Source organism: Liolophura sinensis, chromosome 10 (assembly GCF_032854445.1).
Source record: "Liolophura sinensis isolate JHLJ2023 chromosome 10, CUHK_Ljap_v2, whole genome shotgun sequence".
NCBI classification, from domain to species: domain Eukaryota; kingdom Metazoa; phylum Mollusca; class Polyplacophora; order Chitonida; family Chitonidae; genus Liolophura; species Liolophura sinensis.
In genome coordinates, this window is record NC_088304.1 from 32,859,568 (window position 1) to 32,883,122 (window position 23,555).

The 23,555-nt window shown below is 40.2% G+C and overlaps 1 protein-coding gene across 1 annotated transcript in view; it reads left to right on the forward strand.

Annotated features, from left to right (window-relative positions):
- LOC135477118 (neurofibromin-like) overlaps positions 1-13,077 on the forward strand; it is a 98,394-nt gene extending 85,317 nt beyond the window's left edge. The window contains 4 exon segments of the mRNA XM_064757273.1: positions 672-772; positions 8,032-8,171; positions 9,025-9,071; positions 10,421-13,077. Of these exon segments, the coding sequence (XP_064613343.1) occupies positions 672-772; positions 8,032-8,171; positions 9,025-9,071; positions 10,421-10,750 (618 nt within the window). The 3' untranslated portion in view covers positions 10,751-13,077.
- The last annotated feature ends 10,478 nt before the right edge of the window (positions 13,078-23,555 follow it).

Sequence of the window (23,555 nt, forward strand, 5' to 3'; positions counted from 1 at the left end):
CTGACCAACTGCAAACGACCAGTAGTGTTGCATCTGAGGTTGTCATATATGCCATGTTTTTACACTTACGACATACTGCAACTGACTTACGCAGGTCGTCAGATTTCCAGATGCCACACTCACAATGCTGCTAAGTAGTGCGCAGTAAAAAGCTATAAATGTTGAAATGATTTGGAATACTGTCAGTGACATATAAGTTCATCCTTAACTGTTCCTTTTTTAGAAAAAAAAATGAATTACTGTAAAATATTAGCGTTTGTGCTGAAACATAAATTTTCTCACTAGGATAGAGTCTGTTCCTGTAGTTTTGAAGTGTTGATGACAAGAGGTGATCATTGACATTCACTACAGCCAGGTGGATTGTCTGCATTACAGTGTCATATACAGGCTATTGAGTGGCCGAGGTGGTTAGCCTGCCAGATTGGCACATTGACCCAGGAGGCTCTCACCAATGCAGTGGCTGTGAGTTCAAATTCAGCTCATGCTGTCTTCCTCTCCAGCCTGAAGGTCTCCGGAAGGTCTGCCAGCAACCTAAAGATGGTGAGGTAGTGGGTTTCCCATTGGCTCTGCCCGGTTTCATCCCACCATAATGCTTGTCACAGTCGTTTGAGTGAAATATTTCTGAGTATGGCATAAACCACCAATCACATAATTAGACACTTGATTTTTAGGCAACTCTCGTGCGAAACACGACAGATGAGAACGAGGTGCGGATACTTTACGAGTATCTAGCTGAAGCTTCAGTTGTATTTCCCAAAGTCTTTCCTGTTATGTGAGTATATCTTACTGTCTCAGTACTGTACGAGTATCTAGCTGTATTTCCCAAAGTCTTTCCTGTTATGTGAGTATATCTTACTGTCTCGGTACTGTGCGAGTATCTAGCTGTATTTCCCAAAGTCTTTCCTGTTATGTGAGTATATCTTACTGTCTCGGTACTGTGCGAGTATCTAGCTGTATTTCCCAAAGTCTTTCCTGTTATGTGAGTATATCTTACTGTCTCGGTACTGTGCGAGTATCTAGCTGTATTTCCCAAAGTCTTTCCTGTTATGTGAGTATATCTTACTGTCTCAGTGCTGTGCGAGTATCTAGCTGTATTTCCCAAAGTCTTTCCTGTTATGTGAGTATATCTTACTGTCTCAGTACTGTGCGAGTATCTAGCTGTATTTCCCAAAGTCTTTCCTGTTATGTGAGTATATCTTACTGTCTCGGTACTGTGCGAGTATCTAGCTGTGTTTCCCAAAGTCTTTCCTGTTATGTGAGTATATCTTACTGTCTCAGTACTGTGCGAGTATCTAGCTGTATTTCCCAAAGTCTTTCCTGTTATGTGAGTATATCTTACTGTCTCGGTACTTTACGAGTGTCTAGCTGAAGCCTCAGCTGTATTTCCCAAAGTCTTTCCTGTTATGTGAGTATATCTTACTGTCTCAGTACTGTGCGAGTATCTAACTGTATTTCCCAAAGTCTTTCCTGTTATGTGAGTATATCTTACTGTCTCAGTACTGTACAAGTATCTAGCTGAAGCTTCAGTTGTATTTCCCAAAGTCTTTCCTGTTATGTGAGTATATCTTACTGTCTCAGTACTGTGCGGGTATCTAGCTGTATTTCCCAAAGTCTTTCCTGTTATGTGAGTATATCTTACTGTCTCGGTACTGTGCGAGTATCTAGCTGTATTTCCCAAAGTCTTTCCTGTTATGTGAGTATATCTTACTGTCTCAGTACTGTACGAGTATCTAGCTGAAGCTTCAGTTGTATTTCCCAAAGTCTTTCCTGTTATGTGAGTATATCTTACTGTCTCAGTACTGTACGAGTATCTAGCTGAAGCTTCAGTTGTATTTCCCAAAGTCTTTCCTGTTACGTGAGTATATCTTACTGTCCCGGTACTGTGCGAGTATCTAGCTGTATTTCCCAAAGTCTTTCCTGTTATGTGAGTATATCTTACTGTCTCAGTACTGTGTGAGTATCTAGCTGTATTTCCCAAAGTCTTCCCTGTTATGTGAGTATATCTTACTGTCTCAGTACTGTACGAGTGTCTAGCTGTATTTCACAAAGTCTTTCCTGTTATGTGAGTATATCTTACTGTCTGAGTACTTTACGAGTATCAAGCTGAAGCCTCAGCTGTATTTCCCAAAGTCTTTCCTGTTATGTGAGTATAACTTACTGTCTCAGTACTGTGCGAGTATCTAGCTGTATTTCCCAAAGTCTTTCCTGTTATGTGAGTATATCTTACTGTCTCAGTACTGTGCGAGTATCTAGCTGTATTTCCCAAAGTCTTTCCTGTTATGTGAGTATATTTTACTGTCTGAGTACTTTACGAGTATCTAGCTGAAGCCTCAGCTGTATTTCCCAGTCTTTCCTGTTATGTGAGTATATCTTACTGTCTCAGTACTTTATGAGTATCTAGCTGAAGCTTCAGCTGTATTTCCCAAAGTCTATCCTGTTATGTGAGTATATCTTACTGTCTGAGTACTTTACGAGTATCTAGCTGAAGCCTCAGCTGTATTTCCCAAAGTCTTTCCTGTTATGTGAGTATATCTTACTGTCTCGGTACTGTACGAGTATCTAGCTGTATTTCCCAAAGTCTTCCCTGTTATGTGAGTATATCTTACTGTCTCAGTACTGTGCGAGTATCTAGCTATATTTCCCAAAGTCGTCCCTGTTATGTGAGTATATCTTACTGTCTCAGTACTGTACGAGTGTCTAGCTGAAGCTTCAGCTGTATTTCCCAAAGTCTTCCCTGTTATGTGAGTATATCTTACTGTCTCGGTACTTTACGAGTGTCTAGCTGAAGCTTCAGCTGTATTTCCCAAAGTCTTTCCTGTTATGTGAGTATATCTTACTGTCTCGGCACTGTACGAGTGTCTAGCTGAAGCTTCAGCTGTATTTCCCGAAGTCTTTCCTGTTGTGTGAGTATATCTTACTGTCTCGGTACTTTACGAGTGTCTAGCTGAAGCTTCAACTGTATTTCCCAAAGTCTTTCCTGTTTTGTGAGTATATCTTCCTGTCTCAGTACTGTATGAGTGTCTAGCTGAAGCTTCAGCTGTATTTCCCAAAATCTTTCCTGTTGTGTGAGTATATCTTACTGTCTCGGTACTTTACGAGTGTCTAGCTGAAGCTTCAACTGTATTTCCCAAAGTCTTCCCTGTTATGTGAGTATATCTTACTGTCTCAGTACTGTACGAGTGTCTAGCTGAAGCTTCAACTGTATTTCCCAAAGTCTTTCCTGTTGTGTGAGTATATCTTCCTGTCTCAGTACTGTACGAGTGTCTAGCTGAAGCTTCAGCTGTATTTCCCAAAGTCTTTCCTGTTTTGTGAGTATATCTTCCTGTCTCAGTACTGTACGAGTGTCTAGCTGAAGCTTCAACTGTATTTCCCAAAGTCTTTCCTGTTATGTGAGTATATCTTACTGTCTCAGTACTGTACGAGTGTCTAACTGAAGCTTCAGCTGTATTTCCCAAAGTCTTTCCTGTTATGTGAGTATATCTTACTGTCTCGGTACTTTATGAGTGTCTAGCTGAAGCTTCAGCTGTATTTCCCAAAGTCTTTCCTGTTGTGTGAGTATATCTTACTGTCTCAGTACTGTACGAGTGTCTAGCTGAAGCTTCAGCTGTATTTCCCAAAGTCTTTCCTGTTATGTGAGTATATCTTACTGTCTCAGTACTGTAAGAGTATCTAGCTGTATTTCCCAAAGTCTTTCCTGTTATGTGAGTATATCTTACTGTCTCAGTACTGTAAGAGTATCTAGCTGTATTTCACAAAGTCTTTCCTGTTATGTGAGTATATCTTACTGTCTCAGTACTGTGCGAGTATCTAGCTGTATTTCCCAAAGTCTTTCCTGTTATGTGAGTATATCTTACTGTCTCGGTACTGTGCGAGTATCTAGCTGTATTTCACAAAGTCTTTCCTGTTGTGTGAGTATATCTTACTGTCTCAGTACTGTACGAGTATCTAGCTGAAGCTTCAGTTGTATTTCACAAAGTCTTTCCTGTTATATGAGTATATCTTACTGTCTCAGTACTGTGCGAGTATCTAGCTGTATTTCACAAAGTCTTTCCTGTTATGTGAGTATATTTTACTGTCTCAGTACTGTGCGAGTATCTAGCTGTATTTCACAAAGTCTTTCCTGTTATGTGAGTATATCTTACTGTCTCAGTACTGTGCGAGTATCTAGCTGTATTTCCCAAAGTCTTTCCTGTTATGTGAGTATATCTTACTGTCTCGGTACTTTACAAGTGTCTAGCTGAAGCTTCAGCTGTATTTCCCAAAGTCTTTCCTGTTATGTGAGTATATCTTACTGTCTCGGTACTTTACAAGTGTCTAGCTGAAGCTTCAACTGTATTTCCCAAAGTCTTTCCTGTTATGTGAGTATATCTTACTGTCTCAGTACTGTACAAGTATCTAGCTGAAGCTTCAGCTGTATTTCACAAAGTCTTTCCTGTTATGTGAGTATACCTTACTGTCTCGGTACTTTATGAGTATCTAGCTGAAGCTTCAACTGTATTTCCCAAAGTCTTTCCTGTTATGTGAGTATATCTTACTGTCTCAGTACTGTACGAGTATCTAGCTGAAGCTTCAGCTGTATTTCCCAAAGTCTTTCCTGTTATGTGAGTATACCTTACAGTCTCGGTACTTTATGAGTGTCTAGCTGAAGCTTCAACTGTATTTCCCAAAGTCTTTCCTGTTATGTGAGTATATCTTACTGTCTGAGTACTTTATGAGTATCTAGCTGAAGCCTCAGCTGTATTTCCCAAAGTCTTTCCTGTTATGTGAGTATATCTTACTGTCTCAGTACTGTGCGAGTATCTAGCTGTATTTCCCAAAGTCTTTCCTGTTATGTGAGTATATCTTACTGTCTCAGTACTGTAAGAGTATCTAGCTGTATTTCCCAAAGTCTTTCCTGTTATGTGAGTATATTTTACTGTCTGAGTACTTTACGAGTATCTAGCTGAAGCCTCAGCTTTATTTCCCAGTCTTTCCTGTTATGTGAGTATATCTTACTGTCTCAGTACTTTATGAGTATCTAGCTGAAGCTTCAGCTGTATTTCCCAAAGTCTATCCTGTTATGTGAGTATATCTTACTGTCTGAGTACTTTACGAGTATCTAGCTGAAGCCTCAGCTGTATTTCCCAAAGTCTTTCTTGTTATGTGAGTATATCTTACTGTCTCGGTACTGTACGAGTATCTAGCTGTATTTCCCAAAGTCTTTCCTGTTATGTGAGTATATCTTACTGTCTCAGTACTGTGCGAGTATCTAGCTATATTTCCCAAAGTCTTCCCTGTTATGTGAGTATATCTTACTGTCTCAGTACTGTACGAGTGTCTAGCTGAAGCTTCAGCTGTATTTCCCAAAGTCTTCCCTGTTATGTGAGTATATCTTACTGTCTCGGTACTTTACGAGTGTCTAGCTGAAGCTTCAGCTGTATTTCCCAAAGTCTTTCCTGTTATGTGAGTATATCTTACTGTCTCAGCACTGTACGAGTGTCTAGCTGAAGCTTCAGCTGTATTTCCCGAAGTCTTTCCTGTTGTGTGAGTATATCTTACTGTCTCGGTACTTTACGAGTGTCTAGCTGAAGCTTCAACTGTATTTCCCAAAGTCTTTCCTGTTTTGTGAGTATATCTTCCTGTCTCAGTACTGTACGAGTGTCTAGCTGAAGCTTCAGCTGTATTTCCCAAAATCTTTCCTGTTGTGTGAGTATATCTTACTGTCTCGGTACTTTACGAGTGTCTAGCTGAAGCTTCAACTGTATTTCCCAAAGTCTTTCCTGTTATGTGAGTATATCTTCCTGTCTCAGTACTGTACGAGTGTCTAGCTGAAGCTTCAGCTGTATTTCCCAAAGTCTTTCCTGTTTTGTGAGTATATCTGCCTGTCTCAGTACTGTACGAGTGTCTAGCTGAAGCTTCAACTGTATTTCCCAAAGTCTTTCCTGTTATGTGAGTATATCTTACTGTCTCAGTACTGTACGAGTGTCTAACTGAAGCTTCAGCTGTATTTCCCAAAGTCTTTCCTGTTATGTGAGTATACCTTACTGTCTCGGTACTTTATGAGTGTCTAGCTGAAGCTTCAGCTGTATTTCCCAAAGTCTTTCCTGTTGTGTGAGTATATCTTACTGTCTCAGTACTGTACGAGTGTCTAGCTGAAGCTTCAGCTGTATTTCCCAAAGTCTTTCCTGTTATGTGAGTATATCTTACTGTCTCAGTACTGTGCGAGTATCTAGCTGTATTTCACAAAGTCTTTCCTGTTATGTGAGTATATCTTACTGTCTCAGTACTGTGCGAGTATCTAGCTGTATTTCCCAAAGTCTTTCCTGTTATGTGAGTATATCTTACTGTCTCGGTACTGTGCGAGTATCTAGCTGTATTTCACAAAGTCTTTCCTGTTGTGTGAGTATATCTTACTGTCTCAGTACTGTACGAGTATCTAGCTGAAGCTTCAGTTGTATTTCACAAAGTCTTTCCTGTTATATGAGTATATCTTACTGTCTCAGTACTGTGCGAGTATCTAGCTGTATTTCACAAAGTCTTTCCTGTTATGTGAGTATATCTTACTGTCTCAGTACTGTGCGAGTATCTAGCTGTATTTCACAAAGTCTTTCCTGTTATGTGAGTATATCTTACTGTCTCAGTACTGTGCGAGTATCTAGCTGTATTTCCCAAAGTCTTTCCTGTTATGTGAGTATATCTTACTGTCTCGGTACTTTACAAGTGTCTAGCTGAAGCTTCAGTTGTATTTCCCAAAGTCTTTCCTGTTATGTGAGTATATCTTACTGTCTCGGTACTTTACAAGTGTCTAGCTGAAGCTTCAACTGTATTTCCCAAAGTCTTTCCTGTTATGTGAGTATATCTTACTGTCTCAGTACTGTACAAGTATCTAGCTGAAGCTTCAGCTGTATTTCCCAAAGTCTTTCCTGTTATGTGAATATATCTTACTGTCTCAGTACTGTACGAGTATCTAGCTGAAGCTTCAGCTGTATTTCACAAAGTCTTTCCTGTTATGTGAGTATACCTTACTGTCTCGGTACTTTATGAGTGTCTAGCTGAAGCTTCAACTGTATTTCCCAAAGTCTTTCCTGTTGTGTGAGTATATCTTACTGTCTCAGTACTTTACGAGTGTCTAGCTGAAGCTTCAGCTGTATTTCCCAAAGTCTTTCCTGTTGTGTGAGTATATCTTACTGTCTCAGTACTGTACGAGTGTCTAGCTGAAGCTTCAGTTGTATTTCCCAAAGTCTTTCCTGTTATGTGAGTATATCGTACTGTCTCAGTACTGTACAAGTGTCTAGCTGAAGCTTCAGCTGTATTTCCCAAAGTCTTCCCTGTTATGTGAGTATATCTTACTGTCTCAGTACTGTACGAGTATCTAGCTGAAGCTTCAGCTGTATTTCACAAAGTCTTTCCTGTTATGTGAGTATATCTTACTGTCTCAGTACTGTACTAGTATCTAGCTGAAGCTTCAGCTGTATTTCACAAAGTCTTTCCTGTTATGTAAGTATATCTTACTGTCTCGGTACTGTGCGAGTATCTAGCTGTATTTCCCAAAGTCTTTCCTGTTGTGTGAGTATATCTTACTGTCTCAGTACTGTACGAGTATCTAGCTGAAGCTTCAACTGTATTTCCCAAAGTGTGAGTATATCTTACTGTTCATTTATTTCAAACATCGGTACGTAAGTACTACACCTGTCTCAAACTATTCTAACATATATACATTCAGGTCCTCACCAAGCTACATGTTTTTAAAACATATACCGTAATTATGTATATCTGCAAACTTACAATACATCTATTGACATGTGCGTTATTTTATGAATGTTTTCGAGCATAAATGCATTAAATGTTTTCACCATTTTCAAGATGAATACATTAGTTGTGTTTCTACATAATGTACTAGTGTCTTCCCCTTTTTAAATGTTCTAAATAAAAGCACTCTAATTTCTGAAATTTTTATGAAAATGAGCACTTCAACTTTTGTTGGTTAAATGTTTTAATTAGCCCTAGGCCTCCGTTCATGTCAACCTAAACTTTTCTCTTTTCTTTTTTCAGACATAGTTTATTAGATTCCAAAATTACAAGTGTGTTGTCGTTGTGTCATGACCAAGTGATCCTCAACGCTGTCCAAAGTATTATCCAGAATATGATAGCATGCGAGGATTCCTCCCAGCAGACTCTGGCTAATTTACAAGGTATTTCTCTATTCTTAATGTCTTGTTTCATCGCTTAGGTAATTTGTGAATGCAAGTTGAATTTAAGAGTCTGTGTTCCTGGATCTAAAAATTATTGATTTGATTCAAAGTCCTTCCCTAACAGATAATTTTACTTATCTGGTCGTTAGAGCACCTGAATTTATGACATATTTATGTGCATGTATTCAATTCCTAATGCTTTCCTGGGAGTTGTATTTTCTGATCGAAGGGTAAATGCAATCTTACGCACATAGAGTTGCATATTGGCTGCATTCCACATGTATACCCTAAATCCTCAACCCAGACTGGCTTCCTCTCTGGCCTGTGGGTGGTCGTGGAATTTCCACTGGGCTCTGCCCGGTTTTCTCTCACCATAATTCTGGCCGCCGTCGTACAAGTGAAATATTCTTGAGTATGGCATAAAACACCAATGAAATAAATAAATAATTCCTCAACCTTTCACACCTTTTAAGACCATCTTTCAATGCAATACATGCACATTAATTTGATTTTGGACACAAAACTACATTGGTCAGATTTGCAAATTTCAGAGCGTCATGAAAACTATTATATTATCATCCTACACAGATTTCAAATGTTACAAACACCTTGTCAACATGTGAAAAGGTTGAAAAATTACAGTGTATGCATAAATGCTAAAGTAGTCGCTTTATTATCAAGTGTTGCTTTCCGCAACATTGGTTAAGTAGAATGTTAGCGCAGTTTGGCCTGTAGAAGAATTTGTTACGACCAGGATGTTAACCATTGGTAGTATTGTCATAGCATTGGTAGTATTGTCATAGCATTGGTAGTACTGTCATAGCATTGGCATATGCCTTATTTTCTGCTTCAGCTATTGGGTTTGGTGGGCTCTGGCGGTTTGCTGGAACTTTCACGAAGGTAAGATATTGAGCTCAAACTTGGCTAACTTCTAAGTTTTGTGAGGTTTAGTTGTACTTCTTGGGTTGGTGGGCTCTGGCGGTTTGCTGGAACTTTCACGAAGGTGAGATATTGAACTCAAACTTGACTATCTTCTACGTTTTGTGAGGTTTAGTTGTACTTCAGCTATTGGGTTTGGTGGGCTCTGGCGGTTTGGTGGAACTTTCACGAAGGTAATATATTGAGCTCAAACTTGACTAACTTCTACGTTTTGTGAAGTTAAGTTGTGCTTCAGCTATTGGGTTTGGTGGGCTCTGGCAGTTTGCTGGAACTTTCACGAAGGTAAGATATTGAGCTCAAACTTGACTATCTTCTACGTTTTGTGAGGTTTAGTTGTACTTCAACTATTGGGTTGGGGGGCTCTGGCTTTTTGCTGGAACTTTCAAAAAGGTGAGATATTCAGCTCAAACTTGACTATCTTCTACGTTTTGTGAGGTTTAGTTGTACTTCAGCTATTGGGTTGGTGGGCTTTAGCGGTTTGCTGGAACTTTCACGAAGGTAAGATATTCAGCTCAGACTTGACTAACTTCTACGTCTTGTGAGGTTTAATCGTGCATTAAGGCCCATTGAATAGGCAGGTACAAGTGTTCACCAAAGCTGTTGCTACACTACATGTATGATGTACACCTTAAATATGTTCTTGATGCACACCCTTACAGCACATGCACTGCTTTCTGCATTCTCTTTAAATGACTGCCACCAGAAGCAGATTTTGTACAGAGGTCTTGAACAACAACGAGGTCACTGGGGTCATGGTGTTGAGGCACTGAGTGATGCCAGAAAAAAGAAAATCTCTGGCCTCAACCTTTAACTATAAACAGCATTATTCCGACAGATGCCTGAAAAAATTTTGTTGATGAAAACTTGGCAGTAATATGAATCAAGCCTAGAGAACGGCACATACACTGCAAGGAATATGGTAGTTGATCCGAAGATCCTAGTTCCGAATTTAGGGGAGGTGAAACGAGACCCAACTAGAACAGGTCTGCAGTTTGGAGATTTGAAGCTGTTTCATATTTGTTTGATGTACAAAAAAAAAAAAAAAATACATTGGTCTAGGTATAAACTTAAAAAAAATTTAAAGTAAAGAAACACTTACTTTTTGAAAGTGGCCAAAAGCGTGCCAAATCTGTATTTGTATATATATCAGTAAACCTATTACTTGTCTTTCACATGTTATTAATAATTAAGTAAAAAAAGCTTTAATAATGGCCTTATTACAGGGGTTGAAAAAGGAACATTTTAGGAGTCAAATAGTAAGTAAACAAATTTTTTTTCTAATCACTATGTGTTGTTTATTTTATTCACAGTCTCCCCAGCAGAGTGACACGGCAGAGCTGTTTGTGAACTGCCTGGAGGCCATGGTGGAGACCTGTCTCCCAGGGGATGACTTGGATGTACAAAACCCCTACCCTGTACTTCTGGGAATCACCTCTAACATCAACCTGTCCAGCTCCATGTCCAGCCTCAGCGTCTGCAGTGTTCACTCTCCCACGGACAAGGACAGCGTCGACTCGGTCCTTTCTAACGGGCGCATGCGCCATGGCTCCGCAACCAATCAGGGGCTCTCTAAGAACAGACCAGGCAGCCTTAAGCGCAAGAACAGCAAGAAGAAAATGTTTGATAGCTTTGATCAGTGACATTGTGCCACTGCTGCCAAGGTACCTTAATGTACATCTGTGTGCATCATGCAAAAACTATGGCGAGTTGAGACCAAAATTGAGACCAGCGTGGTCCCAAATCATGTTCTCTTTTGTTTCTTTCTGTGATCTGCGTTCCAGTGTCATCGGTTTGTCTTGTCACATAATCTCATTGTTGGCTGGCGGCTGTAGGCGATATATGTGTCAGCATCAGAGAACAAAATCAGCATGCATTCTTAAGGATAAACACAGGTCCCGATTTATACCTGTAGTGGGACACAAACCGTAGTGACTCATGACGAAAATTCACCAATATTGCTGCCTCAACCAACCCTGATAAGTACAGCGAATGGAAACCAGTGTTTAACTACAGGTACTGATACCACGTGGTGCTTCAGAAGGAAATGGCAATGTTTTATCGGGACTAGCAGCATGTTTTCAACCCACAGCAGCTAGTGGCCTGCTTTGATGTGAGGTATATACATATGTATTACTGTACACTGCAGTTCATGGACATAAATGTGATAGAACACTCAGTGCAGTGGCTCAAATACTGCTGGTATTTTTTAGTCTCCCTTCAATTATTCACTCAGTCTTTAACTGAAAGACTATGTGACGTATTGGTGAGTATTTTAAGAGGTCCATGGCTGTACTTCAGTTGGTTAGCAAATAAGCAGGAGTATTTCTGTTTTAACGTTCACTGTATAAGTGGCCGCTTATTAGATGCCACTTAATGTGGAAGGGCAAATTTGATTATGCCTCTAGAGAATTGTGGTTTTGACCCCACTCTGAGTGTTTATCAATCTCTCAGTTTCAATTCGAAATCTGTAGCTAATCCATCTTGTGTCAGGTCGGTGGTCAATCAGTCAGTGTCCGTTCTGAATCTTGAGCCCATTTGTCTCAGTGATCAGTAAGTTAGGCTGTTTTTCAGATGGTGGGTCGACTTTAGTGAGTAAACTACACCCAGGAAATGTCAACAATTCTCATGTCAGTTTGTTAGTGCTTCGTAACTATGGGAGCCACACCATTGTTCTCATGTGCAGTGTTATTGGTGATAGTTGTGAAAGTTTTGGCAAAGTTTTGATATCTAGATCTCATTGTCATATCTTTGAAACAAGGTCTTACTATGTGGGAAAAATTTTGCTATCCTAAAATTTGAAAAAAAAAAAAACATGCCCCAATCATATTCTTTCTGGCTCATTATCCTTTGGGAAACATTTCACAACATTATTCCTTGGGAAGCATTTTGCAACAATATGGTTTGGAAACATTTTGCAACATTATGGTGTTGGAAACATTTTGCAACCTTATTATGTGGGAAACATTCTGCAACTGTTGCTATGCAACATTGTTCTGTGGAGTACACTTTGCAACTCTGTTTAATGGGGAAGCATTTTGCTACATTATTCTATGGGGAAGTATTTCATAAGCTTGTTGTGCATGAAACATTTACATATAAATGAATCTTAAAACTCATGATATACTGGTTAGATGATGCCTTGGTTTCTCCAGGAATTTGTTTATAGGGAGACTGAAATATTCATTTGTGATTTTACTCAAGATAATCCCACAAGAAGAGTCTCTTTTCCATTGGGAGCTGCCATTATATATACTTTTGTAATTTGACAGAGTCTGGCACAATATATTATGTATATCAGTGGTACAAACAGTTATTCAATCTTTACGTGTATTATCTTTTGATTAACTCAAGGAACAGTTATCACTGTAGAAATTGAAGAGGAGATGGTGACGTATTTTACATTGATAGTTATTTTCACCGTGGATATTTTCAACACCAGACAACAACATGGGTGATCTTGAAGCATCGAAGTAGGGCAAAGATATTCCTAGGTAAATTCACTCATATATCCAGAGAATGCTTTTGAAAGCTTTAGTTTATGTAAGAGGAACCAATGCTTTATAATAATTGCTGTTAATAAAACTTGGTGGTAATAATGTTATATGAAATCAGAGAAATCCAGCTTAAAATTACACAATCTTTGCTGTTCGATAACTAAGATTTGAAAAATTCGGAATAGTTGTCAGCACGTAATTTGGGATGCTTTGTGTGTAATGTCTCCCCACCACCCCACCACTGGTATGTGAAGTATAGCCTATATATACATTGTTCATAGATATATTTTTTATTCCTTCCTTTGATGCTTTAACAAGATGTTCATATTTGACAGCTTCCTTTTAAAATATTTGTGCATGTAAACCCCCTGTTTTAATTCAAGGTGACTGTATGACGCCATGTTTATAATGGATGCTGTTATAATTGACCTACTGGGTTTTCCAGATATATTCATGTATTTGGGTTCAGTGATGGTTTGTAGGGGGTAGGGGTAGGGGAGCGGGGAGTGGGACGGGAATAATTCATAATATAAAGTCCTAAATTTCTCATTCAACTGTTTGCATTCAGTAATTTGTGGCATAATTTTGGTAATTGGTGCAATGGCATGTGTTCTGTTTCTTCCAGGATTTTAATATATACCTACACATACATTTCCATATTTTCTCTCCTGCATGATTAAACATATTGAACGCATTATTACCATTACATGTACAAGTGTGAGATAATTTCTGCTGGTGTTGATTGATAGAATGTATTTTTTCCCAGTTCTCATGAGTAGAATGTACTTTGCTTTATTCTTGTCACACATGAAAAGGCCAAACCTTTTCCCAATATATTTTGCACCTGTATGAATAGATGTGATGTCAAATTGGATCTGGTTTTGCTTACGGTGGTTGACGGCTGCTTGGGCTGATATCCATTCGCATGTTTGTATATCCATCCTTGTTACTCATACTGCTACCATTTGAATAGTGCTGCAACTTGAACAGAAGACAAAATTAGCCAGTGGCAATCATAGCTCTGGGGGTGCCAGTTGAGACCGATTCTTTAGAGCTGTTTTTCACGGAGTCAAATTTTAAAACTTCATCACTCCGGCCGTACGTGAGAAGGTCTGCCAGCAACCTGCGGATTCCTCCCGCCATAATGCTGGCGGACGTCGTATGGAGTGAAATATTCTTGGCGTAAAACACCAATCAAATAAATAAATAAATAAATAAATAAAACTTCATTATGTGGCTTAGTTCCGAAAATTGAGCGTTGAAGTACAAGTATGAAAAACTTTCACTTATAACAGTTTTTATATGAATACTGTGTTTTGAGATATTGTCATTAAAATTGTGTGTGATAATGGGGAACTTAACTGCCTAAGTCGGTGCAAACGCTGTACTCCTATGTTCTTAATCTTAATGCGTCACGGTTTCTCAAAAGTTGTACTCGGTAAGCTCGATGACAAAGTAATTGTTCGTAAGCACTGCAGTGTAACAGCAAAGTGAATGTTTTTTTTTTCCACAGTTTTGACGGGGTTTGCCTCACACATACGTTCGGGCTGCTATGATGCCTTAGTCTACACGAGCGCATTGATTTTTCTTGCTGTTTATGTAGTAAGCTTTATAACTTCAAACTCAAGTAAACAATGTTTATGCATGTCCTAACTTTAGGGTGACACCATGCCATACACACCACATGCAGCTTGCACTTTTCTCTGAAACATATCAAAATATCAACCTAGCATGATAGCCATTTTTGAGCTGTGGTTGCTGAAATTAAAGTCATAGCATTTTGTTACCATGGTAACCTCCACAGGCTGGGTAATTACACAGGAAATTGGTGCAATGGCATGAAAACGTTTTTTTAAATTCTATCAATGAGAGGAAATTCTATCAGAAAGAGACAAAATTCAGATATATTTTTACTAGGTGGAAAATAGCAGTGCAGAAATTCATAGTGTGTCAACAACCTAACCTGTCGATGTGGCAGTATTATCCAATCACTGCACTTTCACTCTTTTATTCGGAGGCAAATCTTGGACCCAGTTTTCTGAGTAACGTATGTGTAACCATTAGAGCTATACGTATACTGTTAGTTGCGACATTTTTTTTAGGCGAGAACTGTTTCCCATTATTTCGGGTGGAAAGGAGCTCTTCAAAACGGAGGTAACAAAATGTCGTTTTCGCCGACTAAGTTTGTACAAGTATTCGGAGGGTGGACCAGGGTATGGGTATGGCCAAACATCCATTTTTTGTGTTATAAACACAGCTAATTATTCCGATAAGATCCCGGTAACCCGCAGTTTTGATTAATTTGGTAGGAAAGAGTCATTCTTCAGTACGCTTGCCAAAGTCACTTATGAAAACGACCGTTTGTAGGCCTATCTGTCTGTTTTTGTCGAGTTCCTGCTCATCGGCATGTAGACCTTTAAACCTGCTGAAAAGTACTCTTGTTAACATACCATGTGATATTTCGTGTCGTATTACACGAAGCTCTGCGCTCTGCATATTACTGTTACTGACACGTCCTGCAGAGACATAAATACGCTGGTGATACGTATTTTTATCCTTGTTGTATATAGGCCTCTTTAAAATCTTGGGTCCTATACTCGGCAAATGTAGGTCTGACTTAGGGAAGACGATTTGCAGGGTCCGAGCCATGATTGCTGTGTTGTTGTTGTTGTTGTTGAAATGAATCTCTCCTCGCTGTTCGCGTTGAATCTAGTCCTTATCATCACGTGGAAATGCCATTATATTTGTTCTTGGACTCAAATAGGCGTATTTGCTGATTTGTATTTTAAACGTCTATAGAAGGGGTAACAATTTTTTTTTTCAATGTTTGCCTTCGATTTGGGTTTTATTAAATATGATATTTAATATGATATTTAATTTGTATGAATTTGACATGCAGTAAATCTAAGGAATTATTCTGGGACATTCTTAGGTAATGTACAGGAATACGACTGACTACGCCTGCTAACGTGTAGACCTTGGAAGAATTGCATAGACTTTCATATTGAATGATTGGGGGAGGGTGGAATACCACGGGTATAGGGAAGTTAGTCGGTCCGACAGAAGGACCATTGCGCATGAACAAAGTGATTTAGAATACGTAACGTTTCCTTCCCACAGTAGTTCGGGTCCAAGCTGTGTAGTCTGTTGTCCATTCCTGCCTCTGCGTAGACGTTTTGTGAACAAACTGGTAGCGTAGAACAATGGTAACTTCAGCTTGGCACCACGCCGGCATTACACGGGAAAGAGTGCCCTATTGAATGAATAAAGATGGGCAGGACCTATTCAATGTGACTGTCATCTGATGTGGACAGCTAACCTTGCCCCATTTTGTAGCATAACAAGAAAAGTTGATATGCTGTGTATACATATATCTATATATCTGTCTTTTAACGGTTGAAAAGCTGGAAAGACGTTTTGAACTCGAGGCAGATTCCTACAAACTGTATTTTTGAGTCCTAAAACACTGTGGAAATGTCCTAACCCGCTTCGAGGTCATCCAAGACAACGTGGTGAAAATGATGTTATATATTGCACCTTCGCAGAATGGTAGCATTCTGTTTGTTTCGTCTAAGTCTTCTTTTACATGACCTAACACTACCATATCTCATTTTCATGCCAACTTTTTAGCATATTTTTATGGGTTTCATTCAACCTTCTGATGGGTGCGGACACGTGCGTTAGATTATCCAATAACGTACTGAATGCTGCTCTAGTGAAAAACATGTCCATGAAAGCATTGTTACAGGTTGCACAGTTGCACCCGAAAACATTGATGTCCTGTTGTACATGAAAACATTGTTGCCCTGTTGTACGCGAAAGCATTGTTGCGCTGTAGTACACGAAAACATTGTTGCTCTGTTACATGTTCGTACACGAAAATATTGTTGCCGGTTGCTCTGTTGTCCGTACGCGAAAACATTGTTGCGCGGTAATATTGTTATTCACCGAGAAATATGTTTTCATGCCAAACCTCACTTTAATTGAAAACCTTGAATCGTGTGTTGAAACATTTGAATCCATGGTGACATTATTTACTCATTTATCTTCGTTATTTATTACTGAAGGTCGTTTCCAGTTGGCGCCTTCAACGAACGTATACAAAACGATGCCTGTATACCTTTTATTGCCAGCTGTCTGTTAACGTGTATATGTACATGTATATGCGCTGATATGTACCTGTATCTTCCGTGTTAATGTACACGTATGTTGGCGTATGTTGTGAATAAAGATACTATATGTATGTTTTTGAAATCGCCTGCCTCTGTGCCTTCTCTTTTGCAATCGTTATGTATTACTTACTATAGAATATTTCACACGTATGCTGGAGTTACGCAGGTTTAGATAATCTTCCTGTTTGACCGCTTCGGTGGCCTAGTTGTGAGAGTGTCTGTCTCGAAGTCAGGAGACCTGGATGCAAGCCCGGGTCTGTTCATATCAAAGTTGTAAGTGAAAATTTTGGCGAAATCACCGCACCAAGACGTGTCTCACTTAAAGCAGCATCCCTGACGGCGTCGACTGGATTCGAACACGTGATTTCATTTGTCAAGGTAGTTTAAACACTCCTTTTAATCCCACAAAGGTCAATCTACAGGCTTGCTGACGATTGATTGTTGTTACGGTTCGGCTTCTGCACTCTAAAAGTGAACTTCCAATCTCGTTTGAGTCACTATACTGACTTGTCCTTGACTAGATTGATTGGTGTTAAGGCTTGCCCTCTTCACCCTGATAAAGATATCCAACAAAAATGATCGAATCTTTTAGTCAGTAGACTAAATTGAAAAGGAGAATATGGGTTTCGTGCGAGGATGAGATACGGGTTGTATATCCAAGTTAAAACAACCGCCGTGAATCCTGAAAGCTCTTTACTATACATAGTTGGGTTAGCTAGCCATACAGGGGGACGTAAAACCATGAACAGCTGGGTTAGCTAGCCACACAGGAGGACAGTAAAACCATGCACAGTTGGGTTAGCTAGCCACAGGAAGACATAAAACCATGCACAGTTTGGGTAAGCTAGCCACAGGAAGACATAAATCCATGCTAGTTGGGTTAGCTAGCCACATGAGGACGTAAAAATCAAGATGGTTGCCAATCCAAGTTTCGGATAGGTACTGTACGCGTGATAACGTATTTAGTTAGATTGACCTTGTGGCTATTTCAGATCGCTATAAAACATAAATTAGTCCTGCTGAACTCGAACATGAATTATGCAGAGGAAATCTCCTACTGAGGAGGGGACCAAACAAGAATGATTTAGTCAATGTCGATTTGAAATAAATTGGTTTGAAATAAACGTAGAAAAAGAGAATGGTTAACCCAAAAGGTAGAGGATAATGAACATATGCGTGTTTACGAAACAATGGAAAAGTAATTACTCACTGGTAATAAGGTAACCTGGCATGTGAAACAAGTAAGATGCCTTAACAATTATGACGTTAAACGGTCCAACACAACATCAACAAAAACTTGCTGGAAATATTGTACTTTACACGGAATAAAAATACACGTATGGAATGAAAATCTCTTGATAGCTCTAACGCGATTGTCTAATAGTGGCCATTCAGAATTGATTTTCTGTGTGTACTTGCATATGGTACAGAAAGGCGCAAACATTCAACTGGAATAACGTGTTTGTGAAATTTAAACTCCATTCTAGTTCATTGAATTAATTACGAGTGGCAGTGGTCAGCTTACTCCCCAGACTTGAAATTAGCACCATTGATAATTGACTGTTCAACAATTCCGTGTTACTATTTTAGCATACAAGTCATAGTCAACAAACATTTTGTCATACTCAAAAGCTAAGAGAGAATTCGAGTTAGATATAACATATCATTTCCTTCTGACACAGAGTTATGGCAGGCTGTTCAACGTTTTTCATTTCCGTGTATATGGATTCATAAAACAAATCAGCAAGGTAAAGCCGCGTCCAGACAATCCAACATCACTCAACGTAAAAGAAACGAACACATGTGTACAACCAATACCTTAAATGAAATAGGTATGCTTAAGGTTAAAGAAAATATCTGAATTTTCTGTCAGCAATGCTTGTTATTTGAGTATTTAACAGTTAAACATCGAAAGCTTAGCACAGTTGGTAGAGCGTCCGCGTCGGGAGCGGTAGATCCAGGGTCAATCCTGGGTCGGGACACACCTAAGACCCTAAAAAAGACGAAGCTGTAACTTCCTTGCTTGGCGTTCAGGGTTTTAGAGGATAGTGCATCGGCTGGTTGACCCGTATCAGTATAATGGCTCGGGCGGTGTGGCTTACTTGCCTTCGGTAAGGCGCCTCAGTAAAGCAGCACTAGAGCGGTGGAAATCCGTCCTGCAACAAGGATGCATATTACGTGCACTCTAAGGACTCCTTCGTCGTCATATGACTGAAAGATTGTTACGTACGATGTTAAACCCCAAGCACTCACCCACTCACTCGAAAGCTTAGAACTCTCCTTTAGGCCGCCATTTTAACATGATTACGCACGTCATCGTGCTTAGCTTTGCCCAGCAGTAGCTCTCCAGAACATGGCAATCCAGACACATTTTGGCACCCTATCTGCATGGTGTAGCCCGCTCGTACATCCTAAACTGTTCCTTTTTAGAGTTGGCTTTCAAAGACCTTAAAATTCAGGAGTATCAAGATATATGTACGCATTTAGCTGAGACTGGAAATGCACGTTAAATAAATGGTAGGAATAAAACCGTAAGTACAGTGACGTCAGCATAAATATTCAAGAGGAGGAAAGGAGGCTTTTCACTGGACAAGCCTTAAACATGGCGGGAATTTCAACGTGCCTCGTATCAGTGGATTTTGTAGAGACTGACGATGTTTAAACCCGCTTTTCTCTCTAACAAAAACTTTTTAAAATCTAAACAAATAGAATTCCACACAGTTTGTACAGCGCTTTCATTTAAGATATAGGCTGTATACATGTGTTCTTTTCTTTTAAGATAACACTGATGACGTAGTAAACATTTTCATTTACAGGACCCCAAAATGAACTCTAAAATCGTATTTCAAATCTTGACTTAAGTCAAAATTGGCTTTGTGGAATCGGCTCCCGGTTTATTGGTAGAGGAAAGCTGCTATAGTCCGTGCAAAGCTATCGTCAGGGACCATTTGTTCCATTTGGCACAGGCAACAGATTTAGTTCATGTCTAATATACCGTTACTCAATTATTTTTGGGCTAAGTACAAAAGTGAAGATTTGGCTTAAAGTTAAATCTTAATTCTTAAGACACTTTTGAACAACCCGGCCAATTTGCTTGACAAACCTCCTGATTGAAAACCTGAGTCGAACCAGCCACAGGTTGAATTCGAACACGCGATTATACTGGTCAAAGTCACATCTGGTGCGGCTCTCACGTTGTTGTGCTGTGTTTCCATGGACACCCGATTTTGTTTGCGATTACTCGTTGAAAATAAAGCGACAGTGAAAAGGCGCTTCCCTCACAATCGTAAAATAAAGTAATACAAACCCGCATATGTGATACTATTACACGCTTCGCCTGCGCGCCATGGTTACACATTCCACGCACGGGGGCGCGTGTCACGCCTCCCGGGAGAAACAAGAGAGTGTTTAAAGCTGACTGATAATGGCGGTACACACACAAGCCAATACAACGCACCGGGTGCTACCGGTGCCCCTCTTTGGCATTAGATCCGTGCTCACGCCTTCACTGAAACTTTTTCCTAAAGCGCGTGAGATCAAGCTTCAAGGGCCACTCATATGCAAATAGCAGACAGCGTGCGAGGGACTGTCGATTGCAATTACTCACTTTGGCATTACCAAATGTACAGTTGTACCTGAAAGCGCGCAGGTTATCGCACGAATTAACGCAAAACATATTCAGGAATCACACCCATTGTGCTTGTAAGAAAAGCGATCGTGGAGTCGTGAGGATGCCGCGAACTGCACAAATTCGTCCTGCGGGAAACTGGGACTGGAAACTGGAAAATCGGAAGCGTACAACTCCGCTAGATGGCACTGGCTGCTCTTTGGTCCACTTTGCACGAGGGATTTAGCCGCTGAAGAGTACGACCTTCGAAGGGCATTGAATGTTTTCGCCCTGCGATGAAACTGACTCACTAACGCTTTGAAGTTCTTATCAAACGAACTTAGATGCTTTTTAACATTCTTTGATGCTCTGCTGTAAGAACTGTTTTTACCTTGTATTGCACTTAATCCGACTAATATCAGCTGCCTGCTTAGCTCCTTTTCTGAAGAATGTATTTCGGTAGCTTCACATGGATCAGCTGCAGCCGGCTTTTTTGTAGCCGATTTTAAAGTATTATTTAATACCCGAGGCATGTTATCTTCCAATGCGGGTTGTAAATCACCGACTTCCCCAAGGGTTTTGGAAACATATGGTGAGCATAATCTTTTACCTCTAAGGGCTATTGGTTTAAAGGTATAAGACTTTTCAGTTGTTATATTCAACATCTCGGACGTGAATCTGGGACGTGAATGGGGTGTTTTCAGTGCACAGTTCTTTTGATTATCCTTTGTCGTTAAACTATTTGCATGAATCTCTACCGCTAATCCAGAGTTGTCATCAAATCTGAGTGCCGACTGAACAAATTGGTCTTCTGTTTTTGACGACCTAGGTTTACAGGGTACTTCCGACGTTGATCGACAAAGAAGGTCGATTCCAGATATCGACAGGCTGTTGAGCGGTGTAGGTAAAGTCAGTGTCCTTGATATCGGTTCTGTTGCTATGATACACCGGCGCTCATTGATTGTCGACGGCATATTCGCACAAATGTCGATTGTCACAGGTTTTTCCTCGACTCTTCCGTGTCCACTTCTGTACGAATCCCCAACACCATCTTCAGTTGTCGATGAAACATTGTCTGTAGTTTTGTAGCGCACAATTCCCTCCTTTGCACAAGGACGGACCTGTGACAATGCCGATGACTGATCTACTGAACCATGTTCTGACTGACAGCTCATAGTGGATAGCTCCACATTGCACTCTGAATTAAGTTCACTTATGCCAGAATGTACCGTACATGTACATGTTATGCATGTATCAGTGCCGTCACATGGCCCTATAACTTTCGGATTTGATACCCAAACTCTTTCGCTGCCAACGCTGTCACTCTGACCATCCGACTCAACCTTCGTGGATGAGTCACTCCAGTTTTTCAAGTCCGTCATCGACACAGCAGACCATCTCTGCGCTTTATCCATAAGATCGAGTTTTGGGACGCTTAGTAGGGAAGAAGCGAAGTATCCCTCATCCAGTTCTATACTGTATATTGATGGCGTGGAATATTCAAGATCCGATCCATCGTCCTCTGAGTGTCCAGAAGCAGTTCTGGAATTTCCCCGACAGTCTACCATGTTGACCGTGATCTTGGGGAGAGGAGGAATATGGGTCTGACAACAAGAACTGGTTATCTCTTGTCGTTTTTGGGATATCTCAGCGGCCGCCAACTGGGCGCTATCATCGGGAGAACGTTTTGTAGGCAAACAGTTACTGGTAATCATACGATGAAAGCCTAAGAAGCCAGGGATGGGTTTCCGGGCACCGGAACTAGGTTTCCTGGCCCATCTGTTGTAGTATGCTTTGCTAACCGTCACGTCCGGGGGTAGCCCATTGCCCAGGCGTTGATCTTGTACCGACGGTGCTTTCGTGTCTTCCAACATTTTTTCATTAGTTGGTCTGTTTCGCAGATTTCCTTCTTCGCACCTCTCTGCAAATTTCCGCGTGTTAAGTCCTGTCCTACATCTCTGTTCCGTTAACCTATTGTCGGCTTGGCCGGGCGCTGGTATGCCCACAATTCGTCCGGAGGGCTGATCTAAACCCGGCCTTTTCTTTGCACCTTTTCTGTACCAACTTGCGGATGACGATACCAATGCTAAGGTAGACGTAACCGTTTTTCCGTCGCCTTGTGTGAATTGTGTTGAACAGTCAGCTCTATAAACGACTCGCCTGATTGTCGGATGGTTACGTCATTAACAGACCTTTCCAGTACTCGTTAAACATGCATGCTGGCTGAGGCAACATGGTGCTTGTTACATGTAGTTCCCGCCCTTGACTTGACTTCTTGTTGGGTAAGCACTGCGTAAGATAGGAAATAGTCTTTGATCGTATAAGAGCCTTAGTTCGTGGTATCTGCTGATTAAACAGGGTGCCTCGTGACGTGACGTCAACGCGTAATGGTGATCAGCGTGCGCTGGGGTATATTGGTTCGCTCTGTAATGAGATTAACTTTCATAGGTAATGATTTGTTAATGAAGGTTTTTTGACACCTGACTATGATACACCGGCGCTCATTGATTGTGTTACTTTCAAGATAATTGGAATGGCACAGTGCACCAGGTGCTTTGCAACCGTTTCTAACAACACAGATTGTGACCTTCACACCGCTCAAGATTTATTTACCTATTTATTTAATAATGCGCCTTGTTCTCGCATACCGTGTGTGCTTCTCAATCAGGGACGGTCGTTAATTGTTTCATTTCCAAGCTTGATCTTATCTTAACTATAGACTACTTACTGATCGAGTGGACTAGATTGCCTCCGGTGTTTCCACTGGCCTTTCACCAAATAGGTCGCTCTAGCAGTACCTTATCCGCTATAATTCTAATTAAACGAACTTAGGAGCTTTATAACACTCTTTGATGTTCTGTTGAAAAAAACGTCTTTTCATTGTGCTGCAGTTGATCCGTCTGAGGTCCGTTTCGCGCATAATTCTTTTTTTTTTCAGTAAATATTCCAATAACTTCATAAAGATCTGTTGCGCACTCGTTTCTAGGACATTGTTTAGTACCCAGACTATATTACCTTCCAATGTGGGCTAAAATTGTCAAGTTTCCCAACACTTTTTAAAACCAGATGATGAGCATAATCTTTAGGACTACGGGCTTGAACTTCAATTACAGTTACTTTGGCCCAAGACTTGGAATTATATTACGTCATACATGCAGAATAGCTATAGTTC